Raw genomic sequence first — 23053 nt, 5'->3', positions numbered from 1 at the left:
AATGTAGGTTCACTCGGTGGGGGAGGAAATCCCCCCGGGGCCTCACCACCGAAGGGCGGGGCCGGGTGAGCGGGCCTTCTGCCCTGGGGCTCCGGGGACGCGCGCCCGGCCCGTGCGGAGGCGGCGGCCGGCAGGTGGCAGCAGCCTCCCGAGGGCCACCTCGCGCGCCCTGGGGTGTCCTCCCCCTCTCCTGAGGGGACGCTCCCTGCGGGGAGCACGGCGGGGCCGGCACGCGCGCTCGACACCCAGCCGCCGGGGGAACGCCCAAGGTGTGGCCGGGGGAGCCCGCCGCCCCCGCGCCCCGCAGGGCCACCCGGGAGCCCGCCGGCTGCCCTCGAGGCGGGCGGCCTGCCCGGCCCCGGGCCCCGGGCCCCGAGCCCCGTGCGGTCACCTGGCCGGGCCCCGGACATGGGGCCGGGGAGGCGGCGGGAGGGAGCCGCGGAGCCGGCCGCCCACCGGGCGTGGCAGGTGCGCGCCGCAGCCCCAGCCGCATTGCGGCACGCCGCCCGCCCGAGCGCGCGCGCCCTCCTCGCCCCCCCTCCCTCCTCTCTCCCTCCCTCCTCCCTCCCTCCGTCCTCGCTCGCTCCCTCCCTCCCTCCCTCGCGAGCTCCCAGGCGGCGCCGTGCGTTCTCTTCCGCAGCGGCACCATGGCCGGGGACCTGCGCGGGCTCCTGCGCCGGGGCCTCTGGCTGCTGCTCCTGGGTGAGTCGGGGGCGGACGCCCGCCCTGCCGCCCCGCGGGGGACCGCGCAGGGCGGCGGCGGCGGGAGGGTGGTGTTCGGGGAGGGACAGCCAGGTGCAGGGGGTCCCCGGACGCACGCTTGGCCGGCGCTCCGAGGCAGGGGCCCGAGGTGTGCACCCGCAGCCCCGGGGCAGCCCCGTCCCCGCGCTGCCCGCCAGAACCGGGCAGGTGATGGTGCCCGGCCCGGAGGCGGCCGCCGCTCCGCCCAGGGCGCTCCCTCCCTCCCTCCCTCCCTCCCGGCATTCGCCGAGCCTCCTGGGCCTCCCGCTGGCAGAGAGGATGCGGCCCGAGCCCAGCCAGATATCCCCCGTTCACTTCCCTTGCCCCTCGTGACCTCCTGCGCGTGCCAGGGTCCAGCCTGCCCGGCCTTCTTTGTGTGCTGGGGTGGGGGCGCCAGCCACGGTGCCATCTTGTTCTCGCCGTCTTCCCAGATCGGGGCTGTTGGCGGGTCAGAGGCGCCTGTTGCGCGGGCCCTGCCGGGACTGTAGAGGTATCCACCGATGCTGGTGTTGTAGCCAAGAAAGCAGCTCAGGACAGTGTGGCCCGTCCGTCCCTAGAGGGCAGGGGCACGGGGCACAGGAAGGACCGGGGTCCTCGGAGGAGTCCCGTGGCTCCCATCCCCGTGTGCCAGCCTCCCGAAGCCTCAGACCCCTACAGCACCCCAAGCCTGCCTCCCTGTCGCCACACGCCTTGAAGATGCGAAGGGATTTTGGCGAGTGATGAAAAGAAAAAGCTAACAATATTGTTCTCTTGTGTTAGGATCTGTTAGGCTTGACATGGAAATTGAGTTTTATTTTCGTAAGAAACAAATATTTCTCTGTTAAGAGAGTTGGGTTTTGTAAAAAAAAAAAATTTTAACCTAAATAAGCTTATAAATAAATGTCCCTCTGTGTGTTGCTACCCAGAAGCTGCACTCTAAAAAGCCCGCCTAAATAAAACACAAGAGTCACGGAACACACAAAGATCTTCCTTGTTTACCAAGATTCACCCTCTGCTGAGAGTCTCAAGTCCTGGAATCTTCCCGTTATTCTCAGTGGTCTGGCTAATGTTATATCTTGGAAGAACAAACACAACTTGATGAGGTTATCGGTGAATTAACGTTCCCAGAGCCCAGCTGGGAAGGACAGTCACTGAGCACACGCTCTTTTTTTCCCAGACAGAGCCCTAGCCAGATCTCCTTGGTGATGACGAGTTTGCTACCCAGAATGGCAACGCGGAAGGGTTTTGTCTTTACGGCAGTATTGGGGTTTGATCTTAGCGCCTCTCACGTGCTAGGCAGACACTCTGCCACTGGAACCAGTCTGCCAGCCCCTTTTGCATTTGTTATCTGTGTGCGTGCTCACACACATGCAAACACATGTACACACACTCCCCAGTACGGGGGTTCAACTAGGGGCCTGGGCCCTGTCCCTGCGCGTTGTTGCATTATTAATTAGAGATAAGAGTCTCACAGACATTCCTGCCCGCGCTGGCTTTGAACCTTGATCCTCAGATCTGTCTACTGAATTGCTAAGTTAACAGACATAAGCCACTAGCACCCAGCGCTACTGGTTATTTTTAAGTCTTGCTTTTTTTTTTTTTTTTTTATGCTCCCGTTGGCCTGGACTACATCCTCCTATTTGTGTTTTCCCACATACCCAGCATGACCGATGTGTGCAATCACACTCAGCCTCTGGGTTTCTTTTTTTTTTGGCCAGTCCTGGAGCTTGGACTCAGGGCCTGAGCACTGTCCCTGGCTTCTTTTTACTCAAGGCTAGCACTCTGCCACTTGAGCCACAGCGCCACTTCTGGCTTTTTCTGTGTATGTGGTGCTGGGGACTTCATGCATGCTAGGTGAGCACTCTACCACTAAGCCACATTCCCAGCCCCTCTGTAATCATTTTACAGTCAAGCTATTTTACTTATTCACTTATTACCTGCTGGTTTTGCATTGGCAGTTATTAAAATCTCACTACTCATTGCTGAGTTCCCTCTATTCTGTTTCAGAAGGCTCTCATAAATAGCTGTGCAATTAAAAATGTCATGTAGAGCCAGGCACCAGTGGCTCATGCTTATAATCCTAGCTACTCAGGAGGCTACATCTGAGGGTCCGAGTTCAAAGCTAGCCCAGCCAGGGATGTCCATGAGACTCTTATCTCTAATTAACCAGCAAAAAGTCAGAAATAAAGCTAGGGCTCAAGTGGTAGAGCTCTAGCCTTGAGTAAAAAAGCTAAGGGACAGCACCTAGGTGTTAAGTTCAAGCCCAGTACCAGCGCACACACACAAACTGTCATAGAGCCACCAGGAAGTTTTTCATTAGCGAGAAATGAAGGAAATTTCCCGATAAGTCAAGGTTGTTGGGACAGCCTCTATCATTGCAGGCTTTCCTTGGCTGCCATTCTGAGGGCCCAGACGTTTTTATTTTGTGAGCGACCGCATTGTTTAGTGTCATGAGCGAGGTTCCATAGCTACGAGTAGGATTGGAAGCACACTATACGCGAGAAGGCTGTTTTGAGTCAGGGCATGATTCCAATCCGGAGTCCTGATCCGAAGGGCTCCCTTGCTCGCGTCCTCGGTGTGCTCCCTGGCGGTTCCCATGCTCAGCCGCAGGGAGAGGTCTGCGTTCCTGTCCTCTCTTCCTGGGGCATGCCAGTCCGCGCGTGTACTTGCCAGTTCAGGCCGAAGCAGGGAGAAGCATTTCCTCCCGCCGCGGAGCCGTGGCCTGCAGCAACATGGGGAAACGGTTTAGCTGGAATCCTTAGCTAAGGCAAAGAGCATGTCGGAAACATCTCCTCTGCTTCTTTTCCCCCAGAATGAACCAATTTCCTAGCTTCTGATCAGTGAAAACTGGCATCTGGCGGACCGACTCGGGTGCCTCACGCATGCGGCCTGCATTCCAGTGGAAAGTCTGACAGGAGAGGCTCCCGGGGGCTCGCTCCAGCGCCCCTCCCGCAGCCCGGGCCTGAGGCGGGGGCACGCTCCCCGGCGGGACGGGAAGCCCCGGGCCTGGGCTGCCGGGGTGCAGCTCTTGTGTCCATGAGACCGACGGACAGTGCTGCTGACCCCAGGAGTCCGCCCCTGGGCTGGGACACTTCCTGGGTGTGGCAAGGCTCGGGACACTCTAGCCAGGGTGTACTGAGGGGTGGGGGAGCCCAGCCAGGATCCTCACACCCTGCTGGGGACCCAGAGTGACCCCCTGAAAGAGGACAGGTAGAAGGGAAGTAGAGGAGGGGAGACCTGGCCCCGGGCCACTGACCTTGGCCATGAGGAAGGTCACGTGGACCCATTGCAGCAGGCGGCCCCAGCCCTGAAGAGACGGCGCCCGGTTCCCTTGGTGCTGCCCTTGGGATTGTTTCCGGGCCTTGTGCAGCGTTAGGGCGTCGCCCTCCGGGTGGGCGGGGTGCAGGTGCCGCACCCAGCGAAGCGTTCCTCTCTGCCGTGTCCCCCGGCCCCGGCTCTGGATTTGGACTCTGGAGTTTCTTTTTTTTTTTTTTTTTGGCCAGTCCTGGGCCTTGGACTCAGGGCCTGAGCACCGTCCCTGGCTTCTTCCAGCTCAAGGCTAGCACTCTGCCACTTGAGCCACAGCGCCGCTTCTGGCCGTTTTCTGTATATGTGGTGCTGGGGAATCGAACCTAGGGCCTCGTGTATCCGAGGCAGGCACTCTTGCCACTAGGCCACATCCCCAGCCCTGGACTCTGGAGTTTCTTGTTCCTCTCTAGTAGACAGTCCGTTTTTAGTTAACTTTTTATTTTGTTTTATGACCTTAAAAAACACATTTCCTGGCTTATGGAGTTCAGAAATGACGCCTGGAATGGCGCGTGCATACCTGTAACCCGGGAAGGCCGCAGTTCCAGGCTAGCCTGGACTCTACAGAATGCTATCTAAGAAGCCACCACAAAACCAGCACACGAGGGGCTGGGGATATAGCCTAGTGGCAAGAGTGCCTGCCTCGGATACACGAGGCCCTAGGTTCGATTCCCCAGCACCACATATACAGAAAACGGCCAGAAGCGGCGCTGTGGCTCAAGTGGCAGAGTGCTAGCCTTGAGCGGGAAGAAGCCAGGGACAGTGCTCAGGCCCTGAGTCCAAGGCCCAGGACTGGCCAAAAAACAAACAAACAAACAAAAAAAAAAAACCAGCACACGAAACGCTGGTGCGCGTGCAGTGCGTGGCAGCTGGAGGGGCCGCGGGTAGACTCGCTGAGCGGCCGTAAGGGGCAGGACCGAGGCTGGGACGCCGTGAAGACGCGGCCGGTGCTCTTCCGGCAGGAGTGAACGGACAAGGACACATGAAATGCTCGAGGAGCTATTCCCAGAGCCCCCAGAACAGCACAGAGCGGGCACCTCAGGGGAGAGGGAAAGCGGCGTCGCTGGGAGCAAGCCGCGGGCCAGAGGGCCGGGAGCTGGCGGGCCTGCCGTCCGCAGTCTGGCCAGGAGGATCACGCCGCATGGCGGGGAGAGGATCTCCTTGCGTGGCCTCGGGCGGTCCCTCCTCCCTCCGCTGCCCTCACCAGGCTGCCGGGAGGAGGACACAGTTGCCGCATCATGGACGGTTCTTGCTGGGGGACAGAGAGCCTCCTATCCTATGCCGGGAGCAGTTGCTAGAGCTTGCTTTGTCGTTTTGTTTATTGATGCCGGTCCTGGGGCTTGAACTCAAGACCACCGCCTGGGCGCTGTCCCTGAGCTTTTCTGCGCAAGGCTAGCGCTCTGCCACTTGAGCCACAGCTCCACTTCCAGCTTTTTGGTAGTTCATTGGAGAACTACCAAAGTTAGTCTCAGGGACTTTCCTTCCATGGCTGGCTTTGAACAGGGATCCTCAGATCTCAGCCGCCTGAGTGGCTAGGATTATAGGCTTGAGCCAGCAGCCCTCAATTCTATTTTATTTTATTTTATTTAGCCAGCCCTGGGGACTGAACTCAGGGCCTGTGCACTGTCCCTGGCTTCTTTTTGCTCAAGGCTAGCACTCTGCCACTTGAGCCACAGCGCCACTTCTGGCTTTTTATATATGCGGTGCTGAGGAATTGAACCTGGGGCTTCGTGAATGCAAAGCAAGCCCTCTACCACTAGGCCATATTCCCAACCCTCAGTTTTGTTTTGTTTTTAACTACAATATTGCCTTTCCCTTCAATGAAAAATGAGTAAGTTGGGCCCCATTAAGAAAGCAGTGGGGTTGCCTGGGGCTCAGATCTCAGCCTCCTGAGTGGCTTGGATTGTACACTGAGCTACTAGGCCATCATTTCATTGTTTCTTAAAACTACAGTGTTGCTTTTCCCTTCAGTGAAAAATGAGTAAATTAGGCCCCATTAAGAAAGATGTGAGCGGCTGGGAATATGCCCTAGTGGTAAAGTGTTCGCCTCGTATACATGAAGCCCTGGGTTCGATTCCTCAGCACCACATATATAGAAAAGGCCAGAAGTGGCGTTGTGGCTCAAGTGGCAGAGTGCTAGCCTTGAGCAAAAAGAAGCCAGGGACAGTGCTCGGGCTCTGAGTCCAAGGCCCAGGACTGGCAGAAAAAAAGAAAAAGAAAGATGTGAGGCAGGATTCTAGACCCTCACAGTGAGACCAAAAGAGGATCGTCTTAGGAGAAAATCCCAAGCGTGTCTTCATGTGTCTATAAAATAATACACATGCTGAAGCAAGCTTCAAAGATATGGAAACAAGGGGCCTTTTCATTTGTTTCCTTGTTTTCTGGTGACTAATATTCTTTGCCTCATCTATGGTGTATTCACTTGCGCATCTGAGGGAAGGTGGGGGAGGGCACGGAATCAGTGGAAATGGGTGCAGAAGTGGAGCCTGCTGGCTGCACTAGGTGTTGATGAACGTGAACCATGCAACCTGTGGGCAGAGGGGAGAGGGGGAGAATGTGAGAAAACGAGGGAACGGATGAACTCTGCAAAAGGAAGGAAATGTACTTATTACCTGATGTATAGAAAGGTAACCTTACTGTATATCACCTCTAAAACAGCAATAAAGCTAAAGACAAAAACAAACAAACAAAAAACCAGGATATGAAGACCAAGTGCCGGAGGCTCACATCTATAATCCTAGCTACTCAGAAGGCTGAGATCTGAGGATCACGGTTCAAAGCCAGCCTCGGCAGAAAAGTTGCCCTGAGACTCTTAACCTCCAATTAACCACTCGAAAATCAAAATTGGTGGTGCTGGGGCTCAAAGTGGTAGAGTGGTAACCTTGAGCAAAAAAGCTCAAGGATAGCAGCGCCCAGGCCCTGAGTTCAAGCCCCACCACCAACAGCAAAAGAAAGCGGTGACGTTCCCTGGTGCTCAGATGCCAGCCTCCTGAGTCGCTAGGATTCTAGGCTTGAGCCACCTGCCCCAAATTTCATTGCTTTTTAGAACTGCTTTCCCTCCAGGGAAACAATGAGCAAATCGGGCGTCATTAAGAAAGATGGGAGTTTGCCCGGTGCCAGTGGCTTAAACCTAGAATCCTAGCTGCTCAGGAGACTGAGATCCGGATCACAGTTCCAAGCCAGCCCGGGCAGAAAAGACAGAAACGTCTACGAGACTCCTATCTCTAATAAACTACTTAGAAAAAGCCAGAGGGGGCATCCTGACTCGAGTAGTCGAGTGCTCGCCTTGAGCACAAAGAAGCCCTGAGTTCGAGCCTCGGGACTGGCAAAAAAGAAGGAAGGGAAAAACGTGAGGGCTGGAGATGGGACTCAAAGTAGCAGAGCCATCCGCCTAGCGGGCATGAAGCTCCGAGTTCAAAACCCGGTGATGCCAAAAGGAGAAGGGGGGTGGGGGGAACAGCATCCAGTGCTGTTTGCCAGCCTGGTGTGAGGAGTGGGTGTCCCCACACGCAAGTGCTCGGGGACCCCAGAGATGGGCGGCGCCCCGCAGCCCCCCCCCCCCCCGTGCCGGCCCTCCCTCCCCCAGGGAACCACCCGGTGGCACGGGGCACCGGTGCCCAGACGGCCACACACCTGAGTCTGGCCCCAGCTCGCTTTTCCCGCCGCCTGGGTTTCCCCGCGTGTAAGGTGGAGGCGCTGGGCGTGAGGCTGTGTCCCCTCGAACTCGGGACGCGCCGCGCTTGAGGGCCGCAGGCTGGGCCTTTGAAGGTCAGGGGGCAGCCTAGGAGGGATGGAGCCGAGGACGCCTGCCCTCGGGGGGCCGGGCCAGGCTGGGGGAGCTTTGGGGACCCGGGGCCGGGGAAGGCTTTGGGGAGGTGACATCCTGACGCCCTCTGTTGCAGCCCCCCACCTCCTCCTGGCCAGCGCCTCCCAGGAGACTGACTATGGCACCCTCATCCATCAGCAGTGCCTGAGCCGCTTCAAGGAGAACATGGAGGCTGTCGGGAGGACTCTGTGGTGTGACTGGGGGAAGACCATCGGGTGAGTCCAGGGAGGGGCGTGCATGGGCGGCGGGCGTGCATGGGCGGTGGGCGGGCGTACACGGGTAACGTTACGCTGGCGGACCTGTGGCCCACCCGGGTCTCCGGCAGGTGGGGCACCTGAGCCAGTTCAGTGGCAGGTAGGAGCCGGCGGCGGCGTGCGTCTCCCCAGGAGCCGGGCTGGGCCTCTGCTCGGGCCCCGCGGTCCTGCCACCCGCCCGTCCCGCCCGATCGAGCGCCACGCCAGCCGATCGAGCTCCAGAGCCCCGGGGACACCCCCTCCCCAGCAGGCTTGAGGTCCTGCTCAGCCAGGCCGGGCACCCCCGCAGGAGCAGGCCTGAGGACGCAGAGTGTCCACGACCCGTGGCCACGGCTTGGCTTCTGCTGCAGTGCGCGCGCTCTGGGGGCTGCAGGGCAGGGGCGGGTGTCGGGGGATCTGCTGTCCCGGCGCCAAGAGCTGACCACCGGGAAAGGCCCCAAGCCGTGGCCAGGGCCTGGTGAAGGGATCTTCCTCCACAGACGGGGGTCTGTGCGACACGGACAGGAGCGGCCGCCCAGGAGGATGCCGGGCCCGGTGTTTCCCGGTGGGATCCCCTAGGGGTGAGCAGCCTCCGTCGCTCTTCCTCCTCTCCTGCTCCGCTGTCTCCGGTCCCGGTGGCTGCTCGGGTGGTCAGCCCTGCAGGGAGAGCAAACCGAGGAGGAGTAGGCCGAGGCACCCTGGCATTGTGGCTCGGGACAAAGCGTTTCCCCAGGGATCCACACCTCTGCGTGCAGTCTCCCAACTCTGGAGACTGTTTGGGCAGAGGGTCCCGGGGTCCTGGAAGAGGGGACCCATCCGGCAAGGGCGGTGTCTGCAGCAAAGCCAGTAGGGAACCCGGAGCCTGTTGCCTGACTGTGTGTCTCCCAAACTGAGTTCCCTTTTAAGTCAGCTCAGAGCCGCTTTGCGTTTGCCGGTAGCAGCGTGGCGAGGGGCCTGCGTGCTATTCTGACCCCTGGGTGGACTCCGGGGCCTCCGGGGGGCCCTTCGTGCCACGAGGTTTCCCTGGACACTCAAGTCATGATGTGCAGCGCACCGTAGGCGTGCAGTCCCGGTCCACACCCAGAACAGAGGTCTTGCCTCCCACGCCTGAGGCCTGAGCAAGAAGACAGAGAGCCTGGGGGCTGGTAGGTGGAGGACAAGGAGGGGAGGCCCTGGGGAGGCCCCCCCCCAGAGGAAAGAGCCGCTGTCATTCATAGTGTCTCCTTTTGAGGGTCCCTGGCACACCCGGGCTCCTGCTGGGAGCTGGGCCACCCCTGCGGGACTCAACTCCCAGCCCCTCCTTGTGGGGTAAGGCTAGCCTGCCCCAGTCTTGAGGTGGGGGCCAGGTTGCCCCTCTGAGCCCTGGTTCAGGCCTCTCCCCAGCTACAGAGCTCACTTTGCCCACCCGGAGCTCAAGTGCCCCCCCCCCCCCGCTTGAGTGGCAGTTGCCCCGCTCTGTCTCACTGGGTCAAGGCCATGGCCAGCCATCTGGCCCTCCCCTCCCGTCAGCCTCCGCTCTGCGGGATTCAGCGCACCGGCCGCGCAGAGCCGGAAGTGAAGCCCAGCTGGGATTTGAGGCTGCAGATCACGGTCCACACTCTGCAAGCCCCAGGTGGACAGCTGCCCCGCGCGGCCCGGGGCGTGGCGCCCCACGCGGCTCTGCGGGGCGTGGCCGGGTAACCCCAGCCAGATCCGCGGCGCTTCTCGTCCCGTTTGCTGAGCTGAGGAATGGATCCGGAGCTGGAAAGGGAGAAAGGAGACACGGTGACCAGTGACCGGCAGCCTGTTCTCCGGGCTGGCTGGCCTTCTGCCTCCGCTGAGCAGTTTGCATTTTAAATGAGAGTTGCATTTATTAGGCCCCGCGGACAGTGCTGCCGGGAAGCGTGAGCGGCTGACGCTGCCCAGCCACCCCTGACTTGTGCAGATTGCTGGCAGGCGGAGGCAGGTGGAGGCGGGCCGGGCTGGGGCGGGGCGGGCAGTGCCCCGGTGTTCTGGCCGTGGCTGCCTTTCCTGTCCACCTGGAGTCCCGCGTGCTGCTTTCCAGGGGGGAGTGCGAACGGGGAGGATTCCCGCGCAGGCCAAAGAGAGCTCACTGGCTTTGGAGCCCTGTAGGGCTGGACTAGAAGGGGGGGTTGCTAGGAAATTTCTTCTCTACAGGCTGGGTTTGTGGCCCAAGTGGCATAGCACCCGCATAGTAAGCATCAGGTCCTGAGTTCAAACCCCAGCACAGCTTATGCATGGGGACGAGCCAGCCCGGGTGAGCCGGGCCTCGGGAGAATCCCACAGTGGGGAGCCAGCTAGGCAGCGTGCTACGGCATGGTGGAGTTAGGCTAACTAATGGCGCTGTCACCAAGACTTACCGGGGGAGGTAAGAGCCCTCGCCAAGCCCTGTGCCACTTTCTGAAAAGTAACTGAACTTTCCGGAACTCTGCCACTAGACTCGCCCGCCTCTAGCTCATGTCGCAGCCCCTGGCCACCAGCCTGCGCGCACCCCCGGCCTCCAGCCCCCCATAACCGCGCCCCCACCCTAACTTGTGTGAGGTCAGTGTCTTCTCGCCCACGTGGGGCCATGCGGAACGGGTGCCTTGGTGACTGAGGTGCTTCAGCCTCACGTGCGACCCGGTTCTGTCCACGCTGTCCAAGGTGACACAAAGTAGACCTTGAAACACTATTTGCCTCCTGATTGGCGAAGCCGGGCGCTGCGCGCCTGTCATCCTTAGCTGCTCAGGAGGCTGAGATCTGAGAATTGAGGTTTGAAACCAGCCCAGCACCAAAGTCCCCATGAGACTCTTACCTCCGATTTGCCACTTCAAAGCCAGAAGTGGATCTGTGGCTCAAGTGGCAGAGCACTAGCTTTGAGCAAAACACAGGAGCAGTGCTCAAGCCCTGAGTTCAAGCCCCAGACTGTCACCTGACAAAAAAATATGTATTGGCGGCAAGAGGTATCGCTCAGTGGCAGAGCCGCTGGCTTGCGGTGAACGGGCCCCAGGTTCAATTCCCATCACTGAAGGAAAGAACATGTCATTTTAAATTTCCTTCTTTACAGCGTTACCCGCAACACCTTCCCGTATACATTAGAATTTATTTTGGGGTTTTCTCTCCCTAGTATTTTGGGACTGTGTCACACCATTTTTTCCAGTTTAGAAGGCTATGGCACGTGCAACTTTTGTATTATGTCCTACTATTGTGGGCGATTTTCCTGCCTGTTTTTCTAAAAGAACCATCACTTTGCCAGTTTTCTGTAAAACGCCACTGAGATTCTAACCGGGACGGCCAGTCACCGCTCACCAGCTGGGGGTGCACAGGCTTCCTGGAGCTCTTCACCGGAAGCCGGGGAGCCCCGTCTATCCTGAGGGTGGAGGCGGGCCTCAACCAACCTTTAGGCTGAGCAGTCTCTGAAAGACAAGGTTGATTGAGGCCTTGGCAGATGCCGCTGGTATCTGCCAGGAAAGGTGGGTTTGGAGACAGGTTCCCCACCCCCAGCTTCTGGCCTGGCCACTCTTGAACCGTGAACCTCCCATCCTGCGTCCCCAATAGCTAGGATTACAGGCTAAGTTTCTAAACTAGTTCATTAGCATCCATTGTTTACACAGGGGGCTCGGGGCTAGAGTGTATCTTAACTAGCCTGACTCCTCCATCTCTCCCTCATCCCTTCCCCGCTTCCTAAAACAGTCTCCACGGGTCTCAGCGTTCCGCTTTCACACGTGAGTGTAAATGCTTCTTCCACCTTCACCCATGCTTGTCATTCAGCATCTTCCTGTTTAAAATGGAGAAAAAAAAAATCTGTTCTGATTTTCTCTTTTGCAAGCAGCTTTTTGCCAGATTTTATTTGTTCCACCAGACAATGACAAGCTGTTTAACAGTGGAGTAATGTCTTACTTGATTTTGCGTTGAATCCATAGGCACTCTGGCTTTTGTCTTTCTGATTTTTATCTTTTTTATGCTATATTTTCATTCTTTTACTTTGCTCCCTGTTATCTTTGAAGTGTGACTGAAATATTAGCAAGTTCTTTGTCATCCGATTAGCAATGCAGGGTGAAACAAATGTATTCTTCCACCTGGGTTTATGTTCTTGCCAAACCACACACTTTGGCCCCTTTCTATGAGAAAGCTGGAGGCTCTGGGCACCGGACAACTCCTCCTCCTCCTTTCCGCACTCTCTCTCATCCTCATCTTCCTTCCCTTCTGTCACTCTGTGTGCGCATCTGCATCTGTCTCTTTCCCTCTCCTCCTGCTGCTCTTGCTCTTGCTCTTGCTTTCTCTCTCTCTTCCTCTCCCTCCCCCTCTGCCTCTCCTCCCTCTCCTTCTCCTTGTCTCTCCCTCTGTCTCACTCCCTGTTCCTCTCCCTCTCCCTCTCTGCCTCCCCTCCCCCTCTCTCCCCCTCCCCCCCTCCTCCTACCCCCTCCCTGTTCCTCTCCCCCCCTCCCTCTTCCTCTCTGGCTCTACCAGGGCCTTCCTGTACTGTTCTTCACGAATAGCTTGTTAATTCCAGTGAGTCTTCTTCTTTTCCACACCCTCTTTCTCTCTCGCACGTATGTATCTTCCCAGTTCAGACCATTACCCGACAGTAAGCCATGGGGTGAGTTGAAATTCTCTAAGGAGCTTCTGCTGCCTTTGTGTGAGTGACAGCTTCACACACACACACACACACACGCACACACGCACACACACACACACACACACACGGCGTAGCGCTGGCATCCTCTCTGGGTTTCCTGCCAGCAAAGCTTGAGAGGTGATTTTAATGAGTGTGTATTTCCCTCCTTTCTGGCGCGGTGGCTTGCCGCATGGCTCCTAGCTGATGAGACCTCGCCGGGACAGAGAGAAGCGGGGGAAGGGGAGAGACGGGGAGATACGGCTCTGTGGCCCCCCCCAGGCGTGGTCCTCCACGGTGACCGAGCCTTGGCCAGTGCAGGGCGTGGCTCTGGACGGCCGTGAGGCCCCAAGGGCAGCTGGGAGCGCCTCGCTGGGACGCCGTGGCTCCTGTGGTGCACACGTGTCGGGACACCGAGTGGGCAGCCACGCTTCCACGCACAGAGCCAGGCCGGCTTGGCGGGGGGAGGGGAGGCGCCGCCGGGCAGGCGGGGGGCCATTCCCTCCGGGTGCCGCGGGTCCCCCAACAGGTCAGGCCAGGGCCTCCGGTCCTCCTCCAGGACACAGCCACCCGCTGGGAGGGAGGGCAGCCCCGGAGGGCGCTCCGAAGGAGGCCGCGCGGGCGCAGGGTGGCACGGGGCCCCCCCGGCGGGGTGAGGCGGGGTGGGCCGGGCTGGGGGGCGCAGCGGCGCGTGTTCCCGCCCCGCGAAGCGTCCCCGGGAGCCTGCCGTCTCTGGAGACAGGGTTTCCGGAGCATGGGAGGGGACAGTCAAGCGTGGGGACATCTGTCCTGGTGCTGGGTGGCGCTGAGGGCGGACAGGAAGCAGGCCCAGCCCTTGGAGCTGCCGGGCTTGCCTCACGCGGACTGTGTCCCCAAAGGGCCCCGTCCAAATATAGCAGCCCGGCTGTCTCTCCTAACCCAGGGCCACCACGGGTCACACCGTGTCCCAGGAGTGTGGGGGCGTCGGGGCCACCCCACCGGGCGACACCGCTGGGCTCCGAGGCCAGCTGCTCCTCCCCACGCCAGGGAACCGCACGGGGGGGGGGGGTTCTCCCGGGGCCCCCGGGAGTCACGCATGCCTGGTTGTGCGTGTCACCAGCCTGCGCCCCCCCGGGACAGCGTGCGGCTTCACGCGCGCACCTCCCGCTCACAGCCCGGGCGCCGGGGGCCCGCCGGGGCCTGTCCCCGGGACTGGCATGGTGCCCACCTTCCGGGGGGCCCTCCGGGGGGAGCCAGCCCAGCAGCTCCGGCCGCGTCTGGGCCCGAGCGGGGCGCGCGGAGCCTGCGATGGGTTGAGAAGCCAGAGGCAGAGATGGGGCTGGCGCTGGCCCGGGGCCTGGGGGCCGGCGTGACGCCTGGGGGGGGGGGGGGGCGGCAGAGAGCCAGGGGCAGTTGCCGAGGGCTGGGATGCCCCTGCTGTCTGAAGGAGGGTGTCCCCTCCCCATTCCACGCCCACACCCCGCAGGCCCCGCCTCTGAGGTCTCCAGTCTGCTCCTGCCCTGTGGGGTGGAGGGGCGGGGGTGGGGGCAGCAGGGAGCTGGCATAGGTCTGGGCCTTACTCGGGAAAGGCGCCTGTGTTGGGGAGCTCAGGGCTCCCCACTGCAGCCCTGAGGTCCACATAGAAGCCTCAGCCGTCCCCAGGGTCTTGTGTCCGGGGCACCTTCCCCTCCCCCTCAAACACTCAGCTTGGGAGCAGGCCCCGAAGGGCGCCCTCTGGTGGACGCTGGTGGCGCAAGGTCCCGCTGCCCGCGGTGAGCATGTGAGGGTGGAGATGGGCGGAGCAGCCGGGTCGGGCCCGGGAGCCGCAGGGAGGGCGGGGAGGGCGGCTCCTGTGTGCAGGCCTGTCCGGGCGGGTTCTCTCAGCTGGAGAGCAGCCAGGCCAGGCTCCCAAGAGCCGGGGACTGGGGACTGGGAGGCCCGAAGGAGAGGCGGCACTGAGCCGGTGGCTCACACCTATGGTCCGGGTAGCTACTCAGGAGGCTGCGATCTAGAGCATCTCGGAGGCTGGGATCTAGAGCATCTCGGAGGCTGGGATCTAGAGCATCTCGGAGGCTGCGATCTAGAGCATCTCGGAGGCTGGGATCTAGAGCATCTCGGAGGCTGGGATCTAGAGGATCTCGGAGGCTGGGATCTAGAGCATCTCGGAGGCTGCGATCTAGAGGATCTCAGTGTCTCCAAAAGAGGGAACAAGAAGCAAGCATGGCGCGCGGCTGGGGTGGCTCTGCTGGCATGCACGCCAGACGTGCGTGCTCTACAACGGGAGCTGACTGACGGCCAGGAACCCCGGCCGCTTGCTGTGCGCATGTGCGTGCCGCCTGCGGCTTTCCGCAAACGGGAAGTGGGCAGAAAGGCCCGCGGCGACGATCTTTGCCATCTTGGGTGCGGCCCTGACATCAAAGACAGAAACTGCCAGCGAGGAGTCAGGCACGAGGGCCTGGGCCACAGCCGCCACCAGCACTCACGCCGGCCCGGGCCCGCCGGCCAGGAAACCCTGTGCTTTGCACACCTGGCGGCTTTTAAAGCAGAAAGAAATGCTCGATTCCTTCCAGTCTTTCTCCTGTGATAGGCCGGCGTGTGACTTTCTGGAACGAGCCAGAAGCATTCCTGAAAGAAGCCATCTTTACCCTGTTCTCTGTAGCTAGGGGGAGTCTGGTGGCATTGAAGCTTGAAGTCCTTTTCTGTGATCTTAAAAACTTGTAGGCCAGGCATGGTAGCCCATGCCTGTAGTCCCTACAGCTACTCAGGAGGCAGATATCACCAGGAGGATCGGAGTTCAAGGCCAGCCTGGCTGAAAAGTTTAAAAGACCCCCATTTCAACAAACAAGCTGGCAGTGGTGCCTGTCAGTAAACCAGCTGTGCGGGAGGCCAGCTGTGCGGGAGGCGTAGGTTGGAGGACTGCCAGCCAGCTGTGCGGGAGGCCAGCTGTGCGGGAGGCGTAGGTTGGAGGGTTGCAGACTGAGAGCAGCCCCCGGGGAGAAAAGTACCTAAAGCGCAAAAGGACGGGGTGCGGCTCGGGTGGGGGGCGCCGGCCCCCTCCTCGCAGGATTCGGCTGCATGGCGTGCTTTCCTCTGCTTCTTTAAAGAAATGCATCCGTTTCGTGGTTCTGTTTTTCTTGAGAACCATCTATTGAATGTATTCATCTTATTTCCTTTTAAATATCTCAGTACATACTAGTTTTTTTAATGTTTATAATAGATTTGAATTACTTGCCCTTTTGAGAGGTTCATTATTCTATATGCTTGTAAAAAGTCTTCAGTTGGATACTTACTTTCATCCCTGTGTTTCACCATCTTAAGATCATTTATAGCGAGCTTTTTCAGAATTCAGTTCGGGGCTTGTTCTGTGAGTTTTACAAGCAGTGCTGCTTTTCTTGTTTCCAATTGCCTATCATTGACATTTTGAACCCTTGGGTGACGTGAAGACCATACGCGAGCTTTTATTTCTAGGGGTTGGGCTCCTGTTGTTTTAGTCTGACGTCTTGTCGTGGAGGCGTGCTCCTGACCCGCGCTTGTGCTCTGGGAAATCCTCGGCTCTGCGGCTTCTCTGCGGTTCCTTTTCCTGTCACGTCCCACTTACTCCACCGTCCCGGCGCTCAAGTCCCAGAGGCAGCTCCGTCTGTCCGTCCGTCTGTCTGTCCTGGGCGGCCCTCACCCATGGGGTCACCGGGCCCCATGGTTCCCAGCTGCCTCTGGGATCTTCTCCCTCTCCCGGCATCCAAGGCCCCCCGGCATGCGGGGGGAGGGGGCGAGGTGGACCTGACCCTCCCCCTCACTGCTCCCCCTGACCCCCGTTCCCCCTGACCCCCCCTGCTCCCCATGACCCCCCCACTCCCCCTGCCCCTGCCCCGGCTGTTCCCCCTCCCTGTGGTGGGCCCTCAGGCTCTGTCCAGTCAGGACTTGGGCTCCAAGTGGAAAAAGCCACAGGCCGATGGCGCAGGCCGGCCCCGTGGTGAGGAGGAAAGGAACCCGTGACCCCAGCAAGCACGCGGCGGGCCCAGCGCTGTTGTTGAAAACCAAAGTCACCTCTAAGCCAGTGCTGGTCACCGCGGGCAGATTCTGACCACCCGGAGAATGGCTGCCTTCTCCCCCTCACCCCCCCACCCCCGCCCCTGACCACACAGTGAATGGCTGCCTTCTCCCACCCCACCCCCCCACCCCCCACCCCCCCACCCCTGACCACACGGGGAATGGCTGCCTTCTCCCCCCCACCCCCCCACCCCTCGCCCCTGACCACCCGGGGAATGGCTGCCTTCTCCCCCCCCACCCCCGCCCCCCGCCCTCCCCCCTCGCCTCCTGGGAGCTTTGGGCACAGAGGATCCAGCGGTCCCGTCTTCCCCCTGAGCGGCACAGGCGCCCGGGACATCTGGGGCAGGAAGGGCCGCCCCGGGCTGGCTGCCCACAGACCAAGGGCCCCCGGGCCGCAGACTATTCCGGGCCCAGCCTCTCCTCCACGCCTCCCTGCGCATGGAGGCCACCCTCCGCTAAAAATACCCCAGAATGCCCCGCGTGGGGACAGCCGCCGGCTGCACCCTGTGCATTCCTACAGAAATGACAGCTGAGCGCCTCGGAAACTCCAGGAGACCCAGGAGACCCAGGACGCCCTGGGGAGGGAGGGGAGGGGGAGGGGAAGAGGGGGAGGGAGGGCAGGAAGGGGGGGCGGAAGGGGGAGCCGAAGAGGAAGAGAAGGGGGGATGAAAGAAGGGGAGAGAGGCAGGGAGAAAGAAGGGGAGGGAGGGAGGGAGGGAGGGAGGGAGGGAGGGAGGGAGGGAGGGAGCGTGCATTCCTGTGCTGCAGAAGGCAGGCACTCGCTGAAGGGCCCAAAATAGCCCTGCGGGGCCGCGCTCTGGCTCCAGCCCTCTGGCGCTCAGTTCTCAGGGAGCATGGAAGATCGCCCCTTTGGGGCGTCAGCTTTCTATTCTGGGCGGAGGCGGGGCGGCGCCGGGAGGACGCCTCTCGCTCCTCCCCGCGGGGTCCACGCTCCCGTCCTGTGGCAAGCCTGGGTGCCCGCGGGGAGCCCCAGGCTCCGGGGACGGCCAGGGTGCGGCTGGCCCCCCATCACACCGTACCAGCCCTGCTGCGAAGGGCCTGGCCCCTGGCCCCCACCCCCTGGCTCTAAGCCCAAGTCCTGCTTCCTACCCTGCGTGCCCCTGGAGCCGCAGCTCACCGGCTCCTGCCCTAGGCTCCTCCCCTTAAAGGGCAAGGGGCAGAATGAATGCGGGGTGGGGAGGCCTGGCCAGGTGGGGGCCCAGTAGCCCGGTGTGATACCCTTGCCTGTCACCGCCCCCCCCCCCTTCCTGGACAGCTGGTTGGAGCTTCCCAACGTGCTCACCTCATCCTGGAAACTGCGGACAAGGCTGGCCAGGCTCCGAGCCTGAACCCACACCAGACCTCGAAGAAGCAGCCGCGGGGTCGAGCTCACCACCCCTGGCCGGGCGGTGGCCAGCCTGGTCATCCCAGTTCCCGGCGGCTCCCAGTACCGAGGCCGGGGAGGGGCACTGCCTGGCACCCCGCCAGTCAGCCCCGGGGGTGGGGGACCAGGTCCAAATGGCCCACCGAGGCGGCATGAGGCGTGTGGCTAGCCGCTCCCGCACGCGGGATGACGGCTGACCGCTGAGCCCCGCAATGGGGAGATGAGAGCGGCGCTGGGTGCGCAGCCGGGGAGCGCCAGACCCCACCGCGGGGAGAGCAGCCCCGTGCCGGAGTAGCCTGGGGTTGACCCACGGGCTCCCTTCCTGAGAACCGCTCTCGGTGACAAATGACAGAGGATTCAGGGGCTGGGGATAATATGGCCTAATGGCTAGAGAGCTTGCCTCGTATTCATGAGGCCCTGGGTTCGATTCCCCAGCACCACATACACAGAAAACGGCCAAAGTGGTGCTGTGGCTCAAGTGGCAGAGTGCTAGCCTTGAGCAAAAAAGAAGCCAGGGACAGTGCTCAGGCCCTGAGTCCAAGGCCCAGGACTGGCCAAAAAAAGAAAGACAGACAGAGGATACAGAGGCGTTCTTCCCGTGCGTGAAAAGCAGTGGGGCTCCAGGATGCAGCTACAGAGACGGTACGTTGCAAGAATCTCAAGATGGCGCCCGTGACAGCTGTTCAACGGCCTCTGGTGTCCTGGGTCTCGGCGCAGGCCAGGCGCACCGAGGGCCCTGTGGCCGGGGCTCTGCCCGCCGGCCTCCGCAAGCTTCCTATCGAAGTGCTCGAGTGTGCATCACTTCTCATTTGTGTGTGCACGCCTCCAGTGCCCGAGTGTTGGTCATTTCCATAGTTCTACAGAAAGCCTGCTTTGGGGGAAGCGCCACCGCAGGCCCGGCGCCCGAGGGCTGAGGTCACGGCGTCTGCCCAGCTCTGGGGAGTCGCAGACACTCATCGGTCCCATCCCTGCTTCCCAGAGACCCCCAAGGCAGCCTCCTGTGTGGAGTGGGGTCTCCCACTCCTCTCAGCGCCCCAGGGGAAAGGCTAGGCCCTCCCCAGGGACTGCCCTCCTCCCCCTCCCCCCCAGGAGAGGTGGGCACGCACACTGTGCAGGCTGCTGGTCCGGCTGGCTCCGAGGGGCAGCGGTGACTCCCGCCCCAGCCGGGCCTTGGCCCTGTCCACTTGGGGTCCAGGCGCTGAAAGCCTGACCTTGTGTTTCCTGCCTCTTCTCTCTGGTCCCCGCCCCCCCGGGGCGCCTCTGCCCTGCGCCCAGCAGGAGGCAGAAGCAGAGCTTACCCCGGGCTTGGCTGTGCGGGGCAGGTCTGGGCAGGTGCGCGCCGCACTGCCCACGGGGACGGCAGGGAGCCCGAGCCGCCTGCTCTCTCAGCTCACTCTCTCCCGCCCGTGCTCCGCCGTCTAGAGCTTGGTGGCTCACTCGAGATGAGCGTGTCACAGACTTTTCTGCCCCACTGGCTTCTCCCCGTGATCCTCAGATCCCAGCGTCTGAGCAGCTGCATTGCAGCCGGGAGCCACCGCCGCCCGCCGCCCGCTGCCCGCTGATGTGTTTGGGGGCCGAAGAGCACGCTTCACGTTTCTTGCCAGCACGGGGCTACTGGCGAGGAACTACCCTGGGGAGCTGCCCCGTCCCTGCCCCGTCCCCTCTCCCGTTCCTGAGCGCTGTGTGCTGGGTACGGGCAGGACTGCGGCCGCCCAGGGCGCACCTGTCCCGCGAGGATCCGGTGACGGCCCGTGTGGCTGTCCCTCCCCGTGGCTCTTTTCCTCTCTGAACGGTTTCAAGGTCACCGTCTTTAGCCTTCAGGGCTGAGCTGTGTGTGTTGCCGCCGCGGCTCTGGTTCGGGCCCGTAAAGGGCTTTCTCGGCTTCCTGGACGTGTCCTTTCGCGTCTCGTTATCGGGGGGAACCTCTGCGGCTCCCTCCCCCGGCCCCGTCTGGGGGGCACCAGTTGGCGTTGAGATGGTTCGCGGTGGCGTCGCCCCTCTTCTGTGCCGACCGGGGCCACTCCTTCCTCGCCCAGCCCCCGGCACGGCTGCTTTTCCTGCAGACGAGGCGGGCTTCCGCGTGACCCCCGAAGGGCCGCCTGCCAGGGGCCGCCCCGCCTCGTGGCCCCCCCCCCCCCCGTGGCGGCCGTGCAGAGGTGAAGGACCCCTGGTCCTGGAGCCTTGAGGGACCGGGCGGAGGACAGGTGCCGGACGTGGCGTTGGATGCGGACGAGGAGGTGTCCAGGCTGTGCTGCTGGGATTCCTGAAGCCAGATGGGGACCAGGAGGCGGAGGGGCCTGCGGCCGCCTGTTCCTCTCCCACCCAGCACCCCAGCACCCCTCCCTGCCATCATACCACCTGACACCACACCATGTGACATCCTACCAGGTGACATCAGAACACCTGACGCCACGCGTGTGACATCAGAACACCTGACGCCACGCGTGTGACATCAGAACACCTGATGCCACGCGTGTGACATCAGAAACACCTGACGCCACGCCACGTGACATCATCGCGCCCAAAGTAGCCGGCACCGACAGCGGGGTCGTGCGCACACGCACACTGGCCTTCCCCGCGGGCTGGCGGGGCCGTGCGTGGGCACAGGCATGGTGGCCGTGGCTCTGGAGTCACACACGGCCACGTAGGATCACACACAGACAATGATGCTCACACACCACACGTGCGGGGACACGGGGTCCCATGGGGAATAATGCCGTCTCACACGGTCACACGGGGTCACACACACCGGGTCGCAGACAGGTGCACATGGAGAAGAAACAGTCTCACTCACAGGCGCAGGCTTATACGCAGGAGAACGCTTTCACACGCTCGCAGACAGCCCTGGAAGCGCAGCCTTGGCCTCGCCCGGGCCAGTGTCCCGGGGACTCCCCTGGGCCCGAGCCTCTGCCCCTCTGCGGGTCCTCTCTGGAGCCCTGGCACGCCTGGGCGCAGCCCGGCCCCCTGGCCGCCCGTGGTTTTGCTCCGATCTGGGCTCCTGGCCTTCCACGTTCCCACGGTGACTCTCTGGGGACCTGGTAGGGACAGCCAGCTCACGGTTCCCCTCGGCAGGCGGGCGAGCAGCCCGGAGGACCCTGGGCGCGGTGGGGGGCCCTCCCGGCAGAGCTCCGGGCTCCCCGCCCACTGAGGGTAGCCGTCATCGCTGGGGACGGGACTCTGGGAAAGCCCACAGGAGCCGTCAAGACCTCCACCTCTAGTTGGGGCCCAGCGCCTCGGGGCCTGGCCTTCAGGGGGCTGAGGAGCCCAGCCGGCCTTGTGACCGTCTCCCTTTGCGCCCGCAGGAGCTACGGGGACCTCACCGACTGCACCAGGACCGTGGCGGACAAACTGGGGCGCTTCTGGCCCAACGCAGAAGTGGACAAGTTTTTCATCGCCATCCACCAGCGCTACTTCAGCAGCTGTCCCGTCTCGGGCAGGATCGTCCGGGACCCCCCCAACACCGTCCTCTGCCCCTTCATCGTGGTCCCCGTCACCGTGACCCTGCTCATGACCATGATCGTGGTCTGGAGGAGCAAGCGCACCGAGAGCATGGTGTAGGTGGCCCGGGCAGGCGCCAGCCTGGGCCACCCGGGGGGGGGGGGCGGGGGGAGGCCGGAGGGCTGTGGACCCCAGATGGCAGACCAGGCACGAACTCGGACGCGCCCTGGCCGGAGGGATAGCAGAGCCCTGACTCGCCTCCCTCCAGGGGTGTGCTCCGCTCTGGGTCTTCGGTGTGCTTGTAACCGCCATGGGTGTTCTGACCTCCAGCCCCGGCTACTTACCCACTAGAAGTGTTTGTGAATCGTAGGTTGTGATTAAAACGTTGTGCTTGAACTTGGGATATGTTCTTCTCTGGGGGGAGAAATAATCCGTCACTGGGAGAATGGGAAAAATACCCCCCTACACACACACACACACACACACACACACCCATCTCCTCTGGTGGAAGGTGTCCCGGCAGAAACCTCTGCCTTGGGCTGTGTCATTGAGGTCTCTGGTGACAGCGAGGGTCCCTGTGTACATTGAAATGTTCAGGCCTGATTGCTCTCCCCTACCACACTGGCCCTGTTTGTTTGTTTGTTTGTCTGTTGTGCCAGTCCTTGGCCTGGACGCTGTCCTGCAGCTCTTTCCCGCTCAAGGCTAGCTAGCACTCCATCACTTGAGCCATAGCACCACTTCCGGTCTCCCAATTAGCCGCTTCCGGTGGAGATTGGAGGCAAGAATCTCACAGACGTTCCTGCCTGGCTGGCTTCAAACCACAGTCTTCAGATCTCAGCCTCAGAAGTAGCTAGGCTTGCAGGCGTGAGCTGCCGGTGCCCAGCCGTCCCTGCTTTTGACACCTGGAAATGATAGTTAAATATAAGAATTGCAGAGGTGTTTGCCATGATCCAGCCCTGCATCAAATCACGTTAGTAAGAGGCAGAGTCCCCTACACAAGCACGCCACCGGCTCCATCTTACAGAAGAAGAGGAGTTTCCTAAGCCATCCTCTGGTCAAGCACAATTCCTCCCGATCAGCCAGACAGAGGAGGGCCGTAAGGGTCTCAAAGAGAGGAGGGGTGTCTGGTCCCGGGTCCTCCACCCTACCCCCCATAAAACCAGAAGCTAGGCAAAGCAATGATAAAGGTTATTTGAGGGGGGAAAAAAAAAGAAGACTGAGCTTATTATTTGTGTCCTAAATTGAAGACACGGCCTCTTTTCCAGCGCTTTGTCATGGAAATCTCAGGGGGGGGGGGAGAGGTTATGAAAGAATCCCAAACAGCAAAAGAATGAGGGAGTTTGGCTTGGCCCATGGGTCAGCCATCGCCGAGTATGCTGTTATTCCCAAGTTGCTCCCATTAAAGAGTTCCCTGGACGACACTGCTCTGAGACAAGGGTTCCCGGGAGCCAAGAATCTGCTCTGGATGGAGCTCGTCTTCAAAGCCAGGCTGATCCCTGGCCGCAGCCTGGGGACGGGGCTGGCCA

The 23053-nt window shown here is 61.2% G+C and overlaps 1 protein-coding gene across 1 annotated transcript; it reads left to right on the top strand.

Moving 5' to 3' along the window:
• Positions 1 to 571: 571 nt before the first annotated feature.
• Positions 572 to 21920, top strand: Ramp1 (receptor activity modifying protein 1). The gene is made up of 3 exons (XM_048344439.1): positions 572 to 702; positions 7929 to 8067; positions 21392 to 21920. Exons 1-3 carry the CDS (start codon positions 648 to 650, stop codon positions 21645 to 21647), a joined length of 450 nt encoding a protein of 149 aa, XP_048200396.1. The 5' UTR covers positions 572 to 647; the 3' UTR covers positions 21648 to 21920.
• The last annotated feature ends 1133 nt before the right edge of the window (positions 21921 to 23053 follow it).

The sequence above is a fragment of the Perognathus longimembris genome, chromosome 4 (genome assembly GCF_023159225.1).
Source record: "Perognathus longimembris pacificus isolate PPM17 chromosome 4, ASM2315922v1, whole genome shotgun sequence".
NCBI classification, from domain to species: domain Eukaryota; kingdom Metazoa; phylum Chordata; class Mammalia; order Rodentia; family Heteromyidae; genus Perognathus; species Perognathus longimembris.
This window is presented reverse-complemented; position numbering and strand designations above follow the sequence as displayed.

Excerpts from the sequence above, each read along its gene's own strand:
- Ramp1 (XM_048344439.1), top strand. The coding sequence starts at position 648 with ATGGCCGGGGACCTGCGCGGGCTCCTGCGCCGGGGCCTCTGGCTGCTG. Across the intron at positions 703-7,928 it reads CCTCTGGCTGCTGCTCCTGG|CCCCCCACCTCCTCCTGGCC; the intron begins GTGAGTCGGGGG and ends CCTCTGTTGCAG. Across the intron at positions 8,068-21,391 it reads GACTGGGGGAAGACCATCGG|GAGCTACGGGGACCTCACCG; the intron begins GTGAGTCCAGGG and ends TTGCGCCCGCAG.